General features: G+C 40.0%; 2 protein-coding genes across 2 annotated transcripts; both read right to left on the bottom strand.

Moving 5' to 3' along the window:
* Positions 1-1,799: 1,799 nt before the first annotated feature.
* On the bottom strand, positions 1,800-2,753 carry LOC123939169 (putative olfactory receptor 2W6). The gene has a single exon (XM_046001114.1). The coding sequence runs from the start codon at positions 2,751-2,753 to the stop codon at positions 1,800-1,802; it is 954 nt and encodes a 317-aa protein (XP_045857070.1).
* A 16,398-nt stretch (positions 2,754-19,151) lies between these two features.
* LOC123938767 (putative olfactory receptor 2W6) lies at positions 19,152-20,096 on the bottom strand. Its single transcript, XM_046000436.1, has one exon. It carries the CDS (start codon positions 20,094-20,096, stop codon positions 19,152-19,154), a length of 945 nt encoding a protein of 314 aa, XP_045856392.1.
* Between the last annotated feature and the right edge of the window lie 490 nt (positions 20,097-20,586).

Genomic DNA, 20,586 nt, shown 5'->3' with positions numbered 1-20,586 from the left:
TCTAAATATTAATCTCCTCTAAGAAATACCTTCATAGCCACAACAGGAATGGTGTTCGAACAAATGCCTGGGTACTGTGGCCTAGTCAGACTGACAGAGCAAGTTCACCATTACAGATACTAATTAGTTCCTAGAATTCATTGAAATTTTATTGATTTCATTAATTTTTACAAATTAAAGATACTCAGGTTCACATTTTGCTGTAAATCTGAGAAAAAAATATTGCAAAGTAAACTTTGCCTTGCCATTAAATCTTGAATTGTTCCTACTTCAGAATTTTCAGAAGGTGAAAATACATGAGTTAATGAAGTACAGATCCATTTTCATCATAATTAGCATCATCATCCTCACCATGATCATCATTTATTCTGGCAAACTCTCTCATACTGTGCAGCTGCCCATTCCTGTCCACATACTCCTACACCACTATCTCCTTTGTGACCTTCAGATCACTAATTCAATTAGTAAGAATGGTATCCCTAGAGAGAGAGAAAGAGAGAGGTAAACCAAGAAACAGACTCTTAACTGTAGAGAACAAACTGATGGTGACCAGAAGGGCAGGGGTTGGGGGATGGGTTAAACAGGTGATGGGCATTAAGGAGTGCACTTGTGATAAACACCAGGTGTTGTATGGAAGCACGAGGATGTGGATGAAACTAGAGGGTATTATGTTAAGCCAGAGAAAGACAAACACCGTATAATCTCACTTATATGTGGAATTTAAGAAACAAAACAGATGAGCAGAGGGAAAAGAAGAGAAAGAGACAAATCAAGAACCAGACTCTTCACTCTGGATAACACACTGATGGTCACTAGAGGGGCGGGGGTGGGAGATGGGAAAAACAGGTGATGGGGATGAAGGAGGGCACTTCTGATCACTGGCTGTTGTATGGAAGTGATGAATCACTAAATTCTACACTTGAAATTATTACTGTACTGTAAACTGAAATTTAAAAACTTTTTTTAAAGAGTATTTAGGAAAAAATAATTCTATCCCTATTTTTTTTTTCCCCTCACTGCAGATGTATTGCCTGCTTGGGAGCTTTTTCCAGTAAAGACTCCTTAAGGCAGTGACCTTTAAACTTCTGTGTCAATGGTTCACTGTAAGGAAAACATTTGACACACACACAACTCACTTACCCTACCTTATGGAATCATCTCTGGAGTGTTCTATTCCTTTTCATGTGAACCCAACTAACTTTTAAATGCTAGATGCCTTGAATTCTCATTAAGTTGATTTAATTTAGATCGACAAGTGGCATAGGACTTGAAATTTTAAATAACCACTGTTGTTGGAGAAGCAGCTACACATTACTTGCGCAGGGCAGGGGTTAGAAGGCAACAGCAGCCTGCAGAAGTAATGGCTCCATCTCCAGGAGGGTCTAGAACGTTTGTACTAAAAGCGTTTTTGGACCGGAACTATCGACTGTCAGCATCCCAGTCTCGCCCTCACGCACGGGCACACACTTCTTAAACCCCACTGTCTCTTCCCTGATGGCTGATTTGGGAATGACATTACAGGCCCCTGGAATCCGAGCCACAAGTTGTCCCTGTCCCCACTGAGCAGAGAGGATGTAGCATCTCCCATTCCCCCAGCACACTATCTCCCGCGGTTAACTCTGTCGCCTGGAAGGACAGGGGTTCTGTCCAGCCCCCACAAGCAGAGACACTGATTTAGGACTCCTGAAAGAGAGTAGACTCGCTGCACCCACACTTCAGCATCTGTGCGCCACCCTGCGCACCGTCCCTGCTCTGGAGCACCTCAGTCTCACCGGACCCGAAGTACCCCAGCGCCTTCCTCAGTGCGCTCCCATGCTCAATGCGCCACTGTCTTTCCCTAGAACCTTGCGCACTGCCCCCTGCACGTCTTTGTTTCTCAGCGTGTAGATGAAAGGATTCAGAGTAGGGGTCACTAGACAGTAGAAGAGTGTGAGGAACTTGCCCTGGTCCTGGCTGGCCACATTCCCAGGCTGCATGTACATGTAGATTATGCTGCTGTAAAAGAGGGACACCACCGCCATGTGTGAAGAACAGGTGTTGAAAGCCTTGCGCCTCCCGGCTGCAGACCGGATGCGTGCAACCGCAGCTGCAATGAAGCCATAGGACACGAGGATCATGGTGAGAGGCACCAGCACGATGGGGATGGCCAGGAAGAAAGCTAGGCCTTCAACGTGGCTGGTGTCCACGCAGGAAATGCGGATGATGGCTGGCATCTCGCACACGAAGTGGTTGATGCGGCGCTGGCCACAGCGCCCCAAGGACATGGTCACTGGGGACATGAGCACAGAGTTGGCGATCCCACTGAGCCAGGCAAAGGCTGCCAGTTGCAGGCACAACTGTGGATGCATGAGGGCCATGTAGTGGAGTGGCTTGCAAACAGCCACAAAGCGGTCATAGGCCATGACTGAAAGGAGAATGCACTCAGTGGCCCCCACAGACAGGAAAGCAAAGAGCTGGACAACACAACCTACATAAGTGATGGTCTTGTGTGGTCCCCAGAGGTTGACCAGCATCTGAGGTATGCTGCTAGTCGTGGAGCAGAGGTCCAGGAGGGACAGATTGCTGAGGAAGAAGTACATAGGCAAGTGCAGCCGAGGGTCCACCAGGGAGAGAAAGATGATGGTCGAGTTCCCCACCACAGCCAGAAGGTAAAAAACTGTGTTAATGAAAAACAGAATGGTCTCCAGCTTTGGGAGGTCAGAGAACCCCAGCAGAATGAAGTCTCCTCCAGAGCTCATGTTACTTCTTTCCATCACTCTTGGCTTGATAAACCTGTTTGCAGAGGTTAACATCTGAGCTATCACTCATGCAGAAAATGGTATACATTGTTTGGTCCCAACAGTGGATGCATTTCACTGAGCCCCCTCACACCTGAACTGGGTCACCTGCCTGCCCATTCCTGGAACTGGAGGCTGAGGTACTAAAAACATGTTCGTCTGTAAAGAGATGAAAGCCGTAACATTTGCCTCAATATTTTGTAATCTAGTTAAGTGAGATAAGTGGATGTATCTTTTTATAAAATAAGCTTTCAATCATATAATTAGCAATAAAATAATTTAGGGGGGAAAAAGCAAATAGTTTTGTCAGAATCCACTAACTTTAAGTCTATTTCTCTGCTAACTGACAAATTACCTGCTAAAATTTGTGGAAAAATGGCTTCAATTAATATGATCAACTCTCATGTTTCATGATTATAAACTCAACTGGAGGGAAAAAAATGTGTTGGTGACTCACTCTGTGCCGGACTCTGAACCGTAAACTGCGGGTGTAGACAGGAATGAGAGACAGGATCTATTCATAAAATACTTGAATTACCTGTATGTGGTCAGGAAAGTAACAGCCTTGGGGCCCTTGAAATAAAACAGCCTGGAATTTACTTGACTCTGAGTTGTCAATGATTTGGTCCAGTCTCCTACCCAGTAATGAAGGTAGCGTTATCCAAGAAACGAAAAGCAGATTTGATTGTGCAGAGGTGAGGGGATTTTCTTCCCTCCCACGAGCACTCACAGAATGAGCAGAAATGAGGGACATTCTTTTTCACATTCCAACTCAACCTAAAACTATGCTCAATGGGTCAGTTAAAGGAAATAATAAGAAGCATTGTGCAGGGTTATTTTTGCAGCAGCTTTGGGAGATCTGCCCAGGGCAGGGGGCATTGCCTCAGTGAAAGCGGACTAAATATTTACCTTATTGAATAGACACCAATCAAATATTTGGCTTTTGAACACTTCCAACATTCAGAAATTAACAAAAAAAGGCGTATGTCCTCCATATCAACAATTAAATGTTAGCTGTACGGACACAGTTTCCTGCCATCAACTTGTTTGGGACTGACAAGGATCCAGCTGCTGGAGAAGTTAGAATATGGGATAAATGAAGAGTCTGTAAATGCATGCCTACCTGTGGGGCATGTCCTCTTGCGGTCCAAACAGAAATGTACAGACCCTAAACTCAGAAAGAAGTTATTGTCTGAGGTGAAACCATACACAAAGGACCATGAAAGCCAGCATTTTGAAAAAACAACTTGGAAATTGTTGACAAACCAGCTTAAGGGATGGCTTGGAGAAGAAGTATATTATGAATGCAGCATCTCTGTGGATATCCAGGTGAAAATGAATACCAAGAACTAGAGTAGGTCAGCATGAATTGCAAGTTTGGAAAATATAATATGGACACGAGGAATATTTCATTTTTCTTCTTCTTTTTTTTTAGTAGAAGAATCCTTAAATTAATTTTATTTTAAAGCTAAATTTAAAAACCATGTTGTAATGAGATACAACATTTGATTTGTAATCACCACACATAAAGGGGACAACACCTTTATTTTTCTTTCTTGTTTTCAGCTGAAGAGTGATACCCCAAAGACAGGAACTTGTTATCTGTTTATTTACTTTAAAACAACTCCTCATAAGAGCAATTCATGTTTGTTACAGAAAAAAAGAGCATTGAAGAATTAAATAATTGCATAATCCCATCTACTCATAGACAATAGCTATTCATAAATTTATATATATACTTGTTTTCTCTACTTTCTTCTTCCAGATTTTTAGAACTTATGTGTGTATGAATCAGATATACATGTATATGTCAGCTTTATTGAGGTAGAGTTGGCATATAAAATTATAAGATATTTAAGGTGTACACTGTGGTAATTAGATACATATACAGTCTGTGAAAGGAATCCTCTCTATCTAACTTGCACGTTCATCATGTGTGCATGTGTGTATGTGCGTGCAAGAGCATTTCACTCTCTTAGCATGAGGAACCACTCAGTACTTGCCCGTGTGCCCACTCACAGTTTTGTTCCAGGTCTGGAGTCTGGTATCTTAAAGATACTAAACCAAAATCCAGATCCCAGCAGGGTCACACGAATTATCTGAATGGAATTTAGGAAAGAGAAAGTGGAGATGTAATTATCCCCTTGTGCATTTTCAAATATATGCCAGAAAGAAGCGGTCCCGCCTCACTAGCGTGGGACATCTTCCTGTAGGGTGCAGGCACTCCTGTCGTGGAGGCTGTGGGCCTGCCATACTCCCCGGACCAGCTAACAGTCCTCACACTGTCCACACTGCTCTGCTGTCCTTGCTTCCCACCTGCTGGCCTGAATGCCATACCCTCAATGACAATAGTCCAGCCCTCCTGGAGGCCCACCAAATACCTGTAGGTTTGCTCAGGAACAGTAAGCTTCCTGGTCTCAGTCATCATTGGGTCACCTGAACATTAGGTCCATGAACACAAAAAGGTTTTGGACCTACGGTGATCTCATCAGGTACAAACATCCTTATAATGTTACCATTGCTTTTCATAACCTTTTTTTTTTTAAATTTTATTCACTTATTTGAGAGAGAGCATGAGCAGGGGGAGGGGCAGAGGGAGAAGCAGACTCCCCACTGAGCAGGGAGCCTGACATGGGGCTTGATCCCAGGATCCTGAGATTATGACCTGAGCCGAAGGCAGACACTAAACCAATCGAGCCGCCCAAGGTGACCCACCAATCAGTATTTAGGTGTATTTACAGACTCACCACAGACCAAGAAAGCCTCTGCCATAAACTTCACACAGGGGTACGTTTCCATCTGTGTAATCACTCTGACAAAGATCTAGAGAGGTTTTGCCCACTTCGCATGCCCTCATCATTAGCGCTTCCCATCTGGGGGTGGTGATGTTGCAGATGAGGTGGAACAATTACACATGGTGGGGAGATCTTTGTGACCTCAAGAGAAGTCAGATGTCTGGAAGGGAGATAAGCCACCTATTTCCTGATGGGAGCATGCTTCCCGAGGAGCTCCAGAACTGTCAAACTTGTGTTCTAATGAACTGGCCATTGGAAATAGGGCTAAAGAAGTCCATATGACCTGAGCCCAGTCACCACACCTTAGAGGTCACATGTTTAAGGAAGGTTACTTGATTGAATTCCAGCTCTCTGTGTCCACATCCTCTACCACAGCTCTTGGGATTTTTCTGAGTACTGTATTAGTTTGCATGGGTTGTTCTGTATACTCTCAAGCTTCCTGAAATTTACATTCAAACACAGACTACTAAACATACTAAATGTGCATAGAAATCTAGAAAGCTTATCAAACATCTGAAAAATACATTTGCTTAACCATCCACCTCGCTGATTACCTGTTACAGAAATGCAGGTTTGTGAGACTGAAGCAGAGTTTAAAGCCCTTTGTCCTGCGATCTGAGATGTAGATCCACACACTCCCTGGATTCCAGTATGACTACAAGAACTGGTTACCTCTTAGGAGGAAATATTAATGACTACATCATGGGGGTTTTCAGAGCATTCCTTAAAACACTTGTATTTAAAGGCACTCAAATGTTTCTATTTTTTAATTTATTTATTTATTTGACAGAGAGAGAGGTCACAAGAAGGCAGAGAGGCAGGCAGAGAGAGAGAGGGAGAAACAGGCTTCCCACTGAGCAGAGAGCCCGATGCGGGGCTCAATCCCAGGACCCTGAGATCACAACCCGAGCCGAAGGCAGAGGCTTAAACCGCTGAGCCACCCAGGCACCCCATGTTTCTTTTTTTTAATGAAAATCATAATATTTGTTAGGAAAGAATAACAAAATAATTCCTAAAATATAAGACTCATATGTTTAAACTTACAAAAGCATCAGTGTTCTAGGACAGGGTTCTGGGAGCCCATGATCTCAAATGAAATATACTGGCCAGCAGGTCTTTTAGGGTAACATTTCCCCCTCACTGCAGCACCATCATTGTTTATACTGACCTGCACCAAGTCCTTAGAAGAAATGATAAGTAAGTCTGGGATGAGATGTTGTCCCTAGATTGATGAAACCTCTTCCCAGAGTCACTCCCTCGTGTCCACGGGGTCAGGTGGTAGAAGAGGGGAGCTTCCTCCAAGAAGGAAAGCAGTGACCAAGGGTGGGGCTTGCCCTCGTCCTCACCCAGAGCCTGAAGAGGAAGGTCAGCTGAGTTCACGGGCTACAGAGAACCAGCTGTGGATCTCCTACTCTCCTGCTCTTGTGGCAGATCAACAACACCCTGCTCCTGCCTGGATTGTCTACATTTGAACAATGCCTGTGTTCCAGTTTTGGAAGGGTGAATCTGGACATATAATGAATGGTCAGTACAGGTGGCAGAAGACAAATGACTCTGGTCCACAGATAAGAAACAAAACAAGGCAAACAGAAACACCTAAACCTGCACAATAAGTCATTCTCTAGCCAGAGATACACAACAGGAATAGAAGCCCTGACCAAGGATCTAGAGTTCTTGTAGGAAAAACAAACTGCAAAACTGCTGAAGACACAATTTTAGAATACTTCGTACAGTGTACAAAGCACAGTTCTTCGAATATTGTTCTATCGATAAAATTAATGGATTCCATTTATTGCTAGTAGCATAAGCCCATATACAGATTATTTTTAGCACCATCTGGTGAAACCTGAGAGGTTGCACCCATTCATTCTTCCCTAAATTAATATGATGGTTTGGGAAAGCATGGGTGGGTAATTTGGGAAGCAGAAAAGGTAACAAGGTTTTCTGAAAAAAAAAAAAAAAAAAAAAAAAAAAAAAAAAAAGAATGTAGGCTGGGAAACCCCTGTTTAGTTAAAGTAGCAAGTCTCTAGGGAACAATGAGGAAAGTGGTCAAACTGGTGCACCACTGAATTGTTTGACCAAATCAATATTGGCATCAGATTTAATGTAACTTTTCATATATAAGCTGGAAAGGAAGAGAGAAAGGAAAGTGATCTCTCTGAAATACTGACCCAGGGGAGGAAGTAAGCATTCAGCTTAATTATAAGCTTAGTTACAAGGGGGGATGAAACTGCCACCCCAGAAAAAGTCAACCCTCCCCTTGCTGCCCAGAGAGAGGAGACAACACTGGTCCCCCACCACCATCCCAGCATTCCTCTCACACTCTAAACTGCAGGACTTTTAAAGCTTTCAAGTGGTTAGAAAATTAGCATAAGCCCCTGTGGATTTCTTAGAATGAGCTTAAGTTGTTTATGCTATTATGTTGCCTGAGTTCTTAGGTCTTCCATCCTCTAGAGATATAAGATCCTAAAGGGAAAAAACTCTCAAGAGATTTCTCTGCAGGCTGTAGAGGAAGGCAAATCGTATATAAAACAATAACTTTACATCAGAACAATCATGAAGATGACTCAAATTTAGAGAGGAGAAAAGTAATCCTTCTAAATATTAATTGGTAAATTGCAAAAGACAGATTGAGTTCTTGTGTGCCTGGAGTCACAAAATAATTTGATTAAAATTTCTACTATATTTGAAAATGGGAAATATTAAAAACATAAGCTTTTATATGAGCAAGCTGTGATTCTGACCTTGTTTGATACTTTAGTTGCAAAAGTTCACAAGGCAGAGTTGCTGTCTTGTTTATTCACACACATAATTCCTGAACATTAGCATAAATTACAAAGAAGACTGCCATCATTAGCAGACTGGGTTTTACAAACTTGGTCCATACTGCTGAAAAAATAGAGAGAACATAATCATTACCTTATTAGAATGATGGTGAGAGGACATAATTCTTTAGTTGGATCTTGAAAAAGTTATTGACATTGAAGGTGTCTTTAAATAGAAGAGGCAGGGATGTGCCTTTAAAAAAATATATTAATTAGCAAGCAATGTAAACAAACTCAACTTTCTGCCTTCAGTGAGAAAACAATGCAGCTTGTGTTTTTGTTTCTGTTTTATGTGCTGGCAATAGTCTAAGCAATTTAAAGACTGTTTATTCAACTGAGTTCTCATCCAATGGTAGAACAGGGAAAGGCCAGACAAGATTCCTGCAGGTTTTGATTAATTTCCAGACTGTACCACCCGCAACCTGTGTGACTATGGACAAACTAAGTTTCCTCCCATCCTTCAATTTCTGCTCCTGCCTTCTTTTGGGGTTCACAGTAGCATCATGTCTCAGAATCAGGCCTCTCTTACCAGCTCTCCTCATTCACAAATTCTTTTGCAGACAATAAAATCATTTATTTAGATCCAAGATCTTATTTTGTTTTTGCTTAATGACAATGAATTCATGAAGTTTTTAAGTTAAACACTCAAAAGAAATATTTCTTTTTTTGTTTGTTTGGTTCTTGTTTTGTTTGTTTAATTTTATTTTAGTTACATTCAATTAATTAACATATAGTGTATTATTAAGTCCAAGAGTAGAATTGAGTGATTCATCAGTTACATAGAACACCCAGTGCTCATTCCATCACATACCCTCCTTAATGCCCATCACTCAGTTACCCCATCCTCCCACCCCTCTCCCCTCCAGAAACCCTCAGTTTGTTTCCTACAGTTAAGAGTCTCTTATGATTTGCCTCCCTCTCTAATCTCTTATTTTACTTTTCCTTCCCTTCCCTTATGTTACTCTGTTTTGTTTCTTAAATTTCACATATGAGTGAAATCCTGTGATTTTCTTTTTCTGATTGACATATTTCCAAAGAAATATTTCTTTTTCATTTTTTTATGATTTTATTTATTTATTTGATAGATCACAAGCAGGCAGAGAGGCAGGGAAAGAGAGAGAGGGGGAATCAGGCTCCCTGCTGAGCAGAGAGCCCGATGCAGGCCTCCATCCCAGGACCCTGAGATCATGACCTGAGCTGAAGGCAGAGGTGTAAACCACTGAGCCACCCAGGCGCCCCTCAAAGAAACATTTCTATCAGAGAATCTAGAATATGGCAAAAAGGATCTGTATGCTAAAAACTGAAAAAGCTGCTGAAACCATAAAAGAAAACGACTTTATATTCAAGGATAAGAAGACTCAAAATGGTACAGATGTCAATTCACTTCAATTTGATCCATTGATTTAATGCAATTCCAATAAAAATTTCAGCAACATTTTTGGTGATACAGGCAAGTTAATTCCGATTTATAAGGAAAGGAAAAGGAAAATCTAGATTAAATGTTAAAATTAAGATTAAAGTTGAAAAATCACAGTACCTGTTCTTAAGATTTACTGTCAAGCTGAAATGATCAATATAGCATTATTAAGCGATAAATGCATAGGTCAACAGAACAGAACAGGAGCTGAGAAATGGACCCACAGAAATGTAGCTAACTAATTTTTGACAAATAAACACAAGCAATTCTTCAAGCATTTTCAGCTAATTATTGGAACTGGACATCCAAAAACAAAAAATTGTGGTCATCTGACTAAATTCCACACCTTCCATAAAAATAACTCAGATGGATTACAGATCCAAATGTAAAATGTAATATCATAAAAATTTTAGTAGAAAACAATAGAGAAAAATCTTTTGGGGCTGGAGTTAGACAAAAAATTCATGACACCATAAAGTCAAATATGTTAGAAAAAATGATACATTGGATTCAATCCAAATGGAAATTTGCTTTCAGAAAGACACTGTTGAGAAAATAAAAGGCAAAGTTAGAGGCTGTGATAAAATATTAGCAAATTATATATCCATCAAATGACTTCCTTCCATGATTGTTGAAGAACACTCAGAACTTGGGACACTTGAGTGGCTTAGTTAAGTGTGACTCTTGATGTCAGCTCAGATCATGATCTTGGGGTTGTGAGATGACCCCCAAATTAGGCTCTGTATTGAGTATGGAGCCTGCATAGGATTTTCTCTCCTTCCCTTTCCCTCTGTTCCTCCCCTCCCCACCCACACATGCACACCCATTCATGCTTTTTCTAAAAAATTATAAATTTAAATGAGTTTTAAAAGTTAAAAAAAAAAACACTCAAAACTCTTCAGAAAGAAAAAGGAATTGACCCAATTCTGAAAAATGGGCAAAACAGGAGACTGATTTAATGAAAAGGCTATATTGGTGGACCTAAGTGTAGAAGTCACTTTTAGGAAAACAAGCTTGAGCAATGGAATACAGATGGGACCATTGGGTGACCCACATACACCCTAGCTGACCAACAGCCTACTTACAACATAGCACAGGTACCAAAAAAGGGAAGATTTCATACATTCCCATTCCTCCTCACCTTCTGCCTTAGCTTCAACCCCCACCACTGCCTCACTACAGACAACTTCTCTCTTCTGTCCTGTCCAACACTCCCTTGCAATGTATTCAGTAAACTTCTATCTCCTTTGTTCTGTCTCAGGTGAATTCTTTCATTGCATGCACAAGCTTCCACCTGATCATCACCCCACATTTGGGGGCCCCTTTCTGACGAAGAGATGCCCCATTTAGGTACCCAACAAGCACATGAAAGGATGTTCAACCTCAGTAGACATTAAGAAAATTAAAGCCATGATGAAATGTCATTGCACACCTATTAGTCTAACTCAAGCTGACACTACCAAGTGTTGATGAAGTTGACACCTGGAATTCTTATACATTGATTTTGAAAATGCAAAATGCCATACCTTTCTGGAAAATGGTTTTGCACTTTTTAAAGCAAATATATCCTTACCCTACGACCCTGTAGTCCAACTACTGAGTACTTAACCCAGGGAAATGGAATGTTATGTTCCTTTGGAAACCTGTATTCAAAAGTTCATAGCAGCTTTATTTATAATTACTCAACACTGAAAACATCCCAAATATCCTTCAACAAGTGAGTGAACAGACAAACTGATGTCATCCCCACAATGCAATTCTACCCAGTAAAACGTAGAATGTACTACTGACAATTTGTTTAAATCTCAAAGACATTCTGCTCATTGAAAAAAGTCAATCTTTTTTTTCCCTCTTTCTTTTTTTTTTTTCACTTATTTAAATTCAGAGGTGCTTGGGTGGCTCCAGAGTCCCAAGATCGAGTCCAAAATCAGGCCTCCTGCTCAGCGGGGAGTCTGCTTCTTCCTCTAACCTTTCCACCACTCATTCTCTCTCTCTCCCTCTCTATCAAATAAATAAATAAATAAAATTTTTAAAAGTGTATTTAAATTCAATTAATTAACACAGAGTGTATTATTAGTTTCAGAGGTAGAATTAATGATTCATCAGTGCTCATTACATCAAATGCCCTCCTTAATGCCCATCACCCAGTTACCCGTCCCCCACCCTCCTCCCCTCCAGCAACCCTCAGTTTGTTTCCCACAGTTAAGAGACTCTCATGGTTTGTCTCCCTCTCTGTTTCCAACTTATTTTATTTTTTCCACCCGTCCTCTATGCTTGTCTATTTTGTTTCTTAAATTCCACATATGAGTGAAATCATATGATAATTGTCTTTCACTGATTGACTTATTCCACTTAGAATAATATCCTCCAGTTCCATCCATATCATTACAAGTGGCAGGATTTCATTTCTTTTTGATGGCTGAGTAATAGTCTATTGTATATGTATACCACATCTTCTTTATCCATAAAAGAAGCCAATCTTAAAACTAACCAAGGTACTGTATCATTTCATTTGTAGATTGTTCAAGACTCAAAATGACAAAATATGGTGGTTGCCAAAATTTTGATTTGGGAAGACTCTCAATGATGTCATAAGACAAGGAAGTTGTTCAGTGGTGATAAAACTGTTTTATATTCAGCTCTTGATGGTAGTTACATATATCTATATATGTATACAAAACTCATAGATCTATTCACCAAGAATTACAACTTGACTTTATGAAAAATTAAAAAATAAAATTTAAGACAATCCAAATTATTTTTTTAAATTTAACAGGGACTCTTTTGCTCTTATTTGAAAAGCTGTTGATGTGGAATTGTTGGATTTGGAGCAAATGGTCAAGAAAGAATTCTTGAGGTGTCTTTGGTGCAAAAAAGTGTTTTTATGAAAGCATGGGGACAGGAACTGTGGGCAGAAAGAGCTGCACTAGGGTCATGAGGAGTGACCCATTATATACTTCCAAGTTGGGAGGGGGTTAGGGATAGCATAAGTCTCAAGGAATTTGGAAGCAAGGTTTCCAGGACCTTAAGGTGTTATATGTTGTTAGGAAAAGGCCCTTTATTACTATCTGCTGTCTATTACTGTCTAATAAAACCTTAGTCATGAGAACCATCAGTGGGTCATATGTTTGGGGGATGATTGTTAACACATATGTTGGGGGATAGAGATAAAGGGAGTTTCCAGAGGAATTTCTATACGTTATAGACTCACAGAATCCTGGAGGGCAGAATGTTAAGCCAAAATTGTCTTTTGCCCTTAGCGAAGTATCAACATTGAGGCAGCTGAGTTCCAGAAGAAGGTCACTCTACCTGTCTAAAGGACTTGTCAATGGGCTATAATTAGTAAGGAAATTTAATTTGTTTTTCTCTTGCCTTTGTTCCCCACATCAGCTATCAAGTAGAAAGGATTACCAAATTTTAGATTCATTCTTCTCTCTGGAATAAAGTATTTCCAAGGCCATTAGGATATGAAAAACAGAAATAATGATCTAGAATATTCATATTTCAGAGAAACATTTGTTAACCTAGATGATCTTAGGCAAACTTAGATGATCTTCCTCCTATTTCCTTTGCCTGAGTGGACAGGCAAAACTAGTGCTTGATTGTTATGTGTAATTATGCCTTCAGTGACAAGCAGAGGAATGGAATAATTAATACAAACAACATGAGTAATTCAAAAAATAAGTTTAAGCAGACAGTTTACTGAATTAATTCAGCAGCTCTTGAGCCTCTGATCCATCAGGTAGTTTCCTGCTCTCAGACAGAATTAAATCAGACAGATGAGGCAGGACCCAAGGGATTAAAGTGTCTCCAACTTAGCACAGTGCAGTAACATTTCAAAGAGGTTGATCTGTGATGCAGATCTCTCATTAGGTTATCATCACTTCTGCCTAGGCCTGTGGCTTATTCTGATGGAGATGATAAGGAAACCCCACTAGCAACTGTCAGCTCAGGGATGTGACTCAGACATAATCATACCAAACTTAATGACTCACTTCCACAGCTGGGGATATGTGAGCAAAAGTCTGATGAGAATGAGACCTTCTGTGCCAGGAGCTCCTTCCTCAAAATGAAGGATGAGTCTAACATAGTTATTTTATGGGATTTTTTTTTTCTCCTGGTCTTAAATAAATTTCTGAGATCCTTCTGATTTGGGAGAAAACTATATTCTCAGTTGATGTGACTGAAATTGTGCTCTTCAGCCACCAGCTCCAACATGTTCCTTCTACATTCAGAAAAGCAAAGCAACACCAGGGATTGGGTCTAGGGTATTCTCTGTTGCTCATAACTTATTTCCAGTCAGATGCCTGGTCCTGAGTCCATCCCTCTAACATCTCCAAAATCCAGTTTCTCTGCTTCATCTTCACCCATTTCTTTCCTCAAATTCTCATAACTTCTCAGATTACTGAAATATTTTCCTCCTTTTCTTTTCTATGTCATCCTTTAAACTGTAGCAAATGATCTGCCTAAAATGTACCCTATCGGTGTCACTATCTTTCCTAAGTACATTAATTTCCTTTCCATTGGTGGAAAAATAAAATCCAATTTTCCCTACTGAGTATTAGTTGAGAGTGTTTAAAGATCTGGTTCTTGTGCACACTTCCATATTTACCCACAACCATTACCCTTAGGGATCTTGTACCCAAATACCTCAAACTACTAGCTCAGGATATGTTCCTTTCCCTCCTTGCCTGAACACATACATTTTGTTCTTTACTACAGCACCTTATTTCTACTCTTTTACTTTCAAACTTACTCATCTTTCAAACACAGAGCAGCCATCATCTCCTGCAGAAAACCAAACTTCAACAATCAAGTGAAGTGCCCACCCAATTCATCCCATATCACATTATCAATGTCAGACTGCACTTTCTTTTTCTTTGTGTTTCATATTTGTATCTCCGTCATCCCAGCATCATGTGTGACATATCATAGATCCTCAGTAAATACTTGCTGGCTGAATAAGAAAAAGTGAGCAAAATCCCAAATCACTGAATAAATTATTATTAGTCATAATTAATACCCTCAATTATTTTCTCAAAACCAGAGTTTTGGTATATCAGATATCGTATCACAAATACTGGCAGTGAATAGTAATTTCAAATTACAGAATGAGAGGTTATAATAAAGATTACTTGTGCTTTATATACCATTCTTTATTCTTATTATAAATCAACATATTTTACAAAAGATTTATTATGTATTTATCACTGTGCCAAACATCCTTTTGGGAGAAATAGTATAAAAATACATTGCTCCTACTTGCAAAGACACTATAATTTATTTACATTTCTAAGTATTTTAAATAGTATCCAAGTTGACCTCTGCAGCTCTATATGTGGCTAAGACTCTGCTCCATATGCAAATCCTCCTGGAATCTGATGTTTTTCTTCTTCTAAAGGTGACATAAGGTCAAATCCATCAGCCCTGTGCTCCATGACCACACTATACACTTGGAATCTATTTTCCTCACCTTCCCAAAGCAAATTCACATCAAGAGGGCAGGGAGCTACACTTAGAGATGTAAAAGATTCATATTTTCTTGTGAGAGGATCCCACAATTGCAGGAAAAATAGCGGCTTCAATGAAAATATGGTTCAAGCTAGTAAGCATTGATTAAATATCTTTGATTTGAGAAGAAAGACCTGGATGTTGTCAGTGTCGAAAAGTTTATTATAAACCTTTGAGGAATTTTCCCAAATTTGTCAAAGTTATAAGCTGCGGTGATGGCTTAGTATTGGTAATGGAATCCCAAGTTTGATTGCATACTTAATTAGAAACACCAACAAAGATTTTGTTATTAAAAAAGTGTCCTTAATGGAGTGACTTCAGAAGAGATAAATAAGATAAAGCTGTCCGGTTATTTTAGTCTGAGAAGTTAGGACATGGAGGATTTTATCAATGGATTGCTTTCCCTCACTAACCTACTTCTATCCTTTTCACGTCTCATACTCTTGGACTTGAGTCATTGGAGTCTGACTCAGAGTCATTTGACAAGGTAAGTACCAATCCAGGAAACAGGAATTAAACCCCAAATTAAGCCTCTTATAATAAACCCTCTTAGACTCAGCTTTCTTATATAGAGAATATTAATAGTGTTTACCTGTCAGTGTTATTATAAATATTAGCTCAGATAAAATAGGAAAAGGGCTAACCATAGTGTCATAGACAATGTTCAATGAATTCCACTTGTAATGAAACAAGATGGGATCAGGAGGGAGAAAAACCATAAGAGACTCTTAATCTCAGGAATCAAACTGAGGGTTGCTGGGGGGGTGAGAGGGTAGGGAGAGGGTGGCTGGGTTATAGACATCGGGGAGGGTATGTGCTGTGATGAGAGCTATGAATTGCATAAGACTGATGATTCACAGACCTGTACCCCTGAAACAAATAATACATTATATGTTAATAGGAAAAAAAATAAAGAGAACAGTTGTGTCTTAAAAAAATAAAAATAAATTTCACTTGTTACTATCTTGTAAACATTAAACTATGAAAGAATAAATAAGGAGAAGTGGTTAAAAAAATCATCATAGAGTGAGGTGCTTGGGTGGCCCAATTGGTTAAGTGTTCAACTCTCGACTTTAGCTCAGGTCATAATCTCAGGGTCATGAGATCAAGCTCCATGTCAATCCTCCTTGAGATTCTCTTTCTCTCTCTCTCTCTCTGTACCTCCTCAAGCACCCCCCCCCAAACTCAGGCACTTTCTCAATCAATCAATCAATAAACAAAAATAAGTAAGAATTAAATATCATCATAGAAGGACAGCTGTCAAAGAAATATTTTCTTAACTTGACTGATAGGATTTGAATATCTAAAGAAAATTCTACTGTGTCAAAAGGAATGAAGGAGAATTATTCGTGGCAAGAGTTGATCTTACTATTCAAGCTCTAAGTAGAGAAGGTTGTTTGAATCTTTTTTGTTTTCTAAAAGCAGTTCAGACAGAGAAGCAAATATCATATGATTTCTTTGTATGTGGAATCTAAAAATCAAAACAAATGAACAAACAAAACAGAAACAGACTCACAGTGGTTGCTAGAGGAGAAGTTGGTGGGGGATATGTGAAATAGGTGAAGGGGATTAGGAGGCACAAATCTCTGGTTATAAAATAAATAAATAATTGGGATGAAAAGTACAACAGGAAATAAACTCGTTACATGTGTGTGGATGCATTGCTAGTGATTCTCATGTCACAGAGACTCAACAAAGAGAATAAGGATTTTAAAAAAGGACTGGAATTTGGGACAATAGACAAAATTTCTTCCATCTTTGGGGCATTTGGGTGGCTCAGTGGGTTAAGCTTCTGCCTTCAGCTCAGGTCATGATCCGGGTACTTGAATGAAGCCCCACGTTGGGCTTTCTGCTCAGCAGAGAGCCTCCTTCCCCCTCTTCCTCTACCTGCTTCTCTGCCCACTTGTGATCTCTCTGTCAAATAAATAGATAAAATCATTTTAAATTCTTTTTCTTCCATCCTTTATTTCCAAGATGATGCCACCTGGGTGATTTCTTGAGCTTAAAATGGAAACTTAAGTGTTATATTAATATATATATATATATATATATATATATACACACACATATACATATATATACACACACATATATGTTTATATATGTATATGTGTATATATATATGTGTATATATATATGTATATATACATATATATATATGTATATATATATGTATTTACTTGTTTGTTTTAGAGAGAGAGAGAGTACGAGTGTGGGTAGAGGCAGATAGGGGCAGATGGAGAGAATCTCAAGCAGATTCCACACTGAGTGTGGAGCCCAGTGCAGGGCTCATAACCCTGAGATCATGACCTAAGCCAAAATCACGAGTTAGAAGCTTAACCAGCTGAGCTACCCAAATGCCCCTAAATGTTCTTTTTTTAATTATAAAGAAAGACAATATATGGCTACAGAAGAGTTCAAAATTTAACTGTATGGAAACTAAAATCACAAGAGCTATCTGGCTCCCTACTCAGCAGGGAGTCTTCCTCTTCCTCTACTCCCCTTCCTTCTCATGCTTTCTCTCTCCCTCAAATATACAAATAAAATCTTTTTTTTTTTTAAGAGAGAAACAAGCAAACAAACAAGACAAATGAGCAAAGGGAGAAAGAGAAAGAAAAAAGGGACAGAGAGAGGGTGCACAAACCAAGAAATAGACTCTTAACTATGGAGAACAAACTGATGGTCACCCAAGGGGAGGTGGGAGGATGCATCAAGTAGGGGTGTACCTGTTGTGATGAGCACCGGATGTTGTATGGAATTGTTGAATCACTATATTTTACACATGAAACAAATATTACACCATATGTTAACTAACTAGAACTAAAATAAAAACTTAAAAAGCCAAATAACAAAAAAACAAAATCAGGAAACTCCTCACTTAAGAAGAAACAGCCGCCATCGGTACCCCAATGTTTATAGCAGCAATGGCCATGGTCGCCAAACTGTGGAAAGAACCAAGATGCCCTTCAACGGACGAATGATAAGGAAGATGTGGTCCATAAAAACGATGGAGTATTATGCCTCCATCAGAAAGGATGAATACCCAACTTTTGTAGCAACATGGAAGGGACAGGAAGAGATTATGCTGAGCGAAATAAGTCAAGCAGAGAGAGTCAAGTATCATATGGTTTCACTTATTTGTGGAGCATAACAAATAACATGGAGGATAAGGGGAGATGGAGAGGAGAAGGGAGTTGAGGGAAATTGGAAGGGGAGATGAACAATGAGAGACTATGGACTCTGAAAAACAACCTGAGGATTTTGAAGAGGCAGGGGGTGGGAGGTTGGGGGAACCAGATGATGGGTAATAGGGAGGGCACGTATTGCATGGAGCACTGGGTGTGGTGCAAAAACAATGAATGCTGTTATGCTGAAAAGAAATTTTAAAAAAGAAGAAGAAGAAAGAGCCTACATCTAGACATAGTCTTATGATTTGACTGATGTTGTTTTGCCCACCTCTGAAAAATCACCATAGTCATAAAAAAAAGGAGATTCAAGAGGAGGCCACTGGGGTTGTCTTATTTTTATTTGACATCTCATCACTTAATCTACAGACTGTGTGCTTTGAATTAGTGTTATCAGTCCCCTGTAGTTGTGGATGAAGCCCAAAGATGGGTAAAAGGTAAGTATAAGAGAGATTTCCTAAGGTAGATGCCTTTAAACTGAAGAAAACCATTTCAGATTCAGAGACCAAGGGATGAGGTCACACTCAAAATCATGTCCAGCTGTGTTCACTCTACTCTGAAAGTTTACTCTCCACATCGTCATGTACATATCTAAGAGACAGACTCCAGAACATCATGTATTAGCCCAGCATTCCTCTCATTCATGTTTCCTTGGACCCCTTCTCTCCCTTCAGGAGCCTCTTCATTGCCCCCTTTACATCCTTGTTCCTCAGAGTGTATAGCAGGGGGTTGACACTGGGAGTGACAATGGTGTAGAAGAGGGTGAGGAACTTGCCTTGATCTTGGGAGTAGCTGTTGGCTGGCTGCAGGTACATGTAGATGATGGTCCCATAGAAAAGGGAGACCACCGTTAGGTGGGAAGAGCAGGTATTGAATGCTTTCTTGCACCCTGCCGCTGACTTGATCCTCACCACAGCGGCAGCAATCATCCCATAAGAGATGAGGATCAAGGAGAGGGGCACCAGGAGAAGGGCGACACCCAGGGCAAAGGCAAATGCTTCCACCAACATGGTGTCTTCACAGGACATGGCAATCAGAGCAGGCATCTCACAAAGAAAGTGGTCCACTGTGTGGCGCCCACATCGAGAGAGTTGCATTGTCTGGGGACACATGACAAAGGAATTTAAAAAGCCAAAGAACCAGGACACAGTCACCAACTGCAGGCAGAGACGTGGGTGCATGACCACAGTGTAATGCAGAGGCTGGCAGACAGCCACGTAGCGGTCATAGGACATGACGGCCAGTAGAACACACTCAGTTGAGCCCAACACCATGTAGATATAGAGCTGGGCCACACAGCCATGGTAGGAGATGGTCTTATCTGGACCCCAAAGGTTCCACAGCAGCTGGGGAACAATGCTCGTTGTAAAGCAGAGATCCAAGAAAGAAAGGTTCCCAAGAAAGAAGTACATGGGCGTGTGGAGTCTAGCATCTATGATTGACAACAAGATGATAGCAGTGTTGCCCGCAAGGGTCAGGATGTAGAAGAACAAGATAAAAGCAAAGAGAATAATCTCCAGTCGGGGGCGATCAGAAAAGCCCAGCAAGATGAATGCTTGTTGGTAGCTGTCATTGTCTCTTCCCATAGTCTTTGCCAGCTGTTATGGAAACACACAGCAAGTATTGGATAAGACAGCGAATGAAGATTCACCCAGCACTCTCTAATTTCCATGTGTTGAGTCTATAAAGTTAGGAGAGTCATCTGCTCTTCCACACTTTCCTAGCATACACTTACTGATACCTATTGTATGCAAAGCAATGTGTCTGATTCTCCTGGAGGGGAGAGGATGAATTAACTCAGAAGCTACCCTGTTTGGTGAGTAATTGCAAATAATTAGAAAGGAGAGGAAGTAAAAGTTCTCTAAAAGATTTGTTAAAAAGCTGAGTGTGTTGCAAATTATTCCCAGTTGATCAGAGAACCCCCTATGGAAGAGTGTATGTTCAGGGACGCTGCTGTACCTGAGCAAGGTTTTGTTTGGTATGGTATTGTTTTTTTGGGTTTTGTTGTTGTTGTTTTCCAAAACACGAGTGAGAATTTTACATGTGGCAGATTGAGCAAAATATATTTCCAGAAGA

This window comes from Meles meles, chromosome 3, assembly GCF_922984935.1.
Source record: "Meles meles chromosome 3, mMelMel3.1 paternal haplotype, whole genome shotgun sequence".
NCBI classification, from domain to species: Eukaryota; Metazoa; Chordata; class Mammalia; order Carnivora; family Mustelidae; genus Meles; species Meles meles.
The sequence above is the reverse complement of the archived record's forward strand: the minus strand, read 5'-3'. Positions and strand labels throughout refer to the sequence as shown.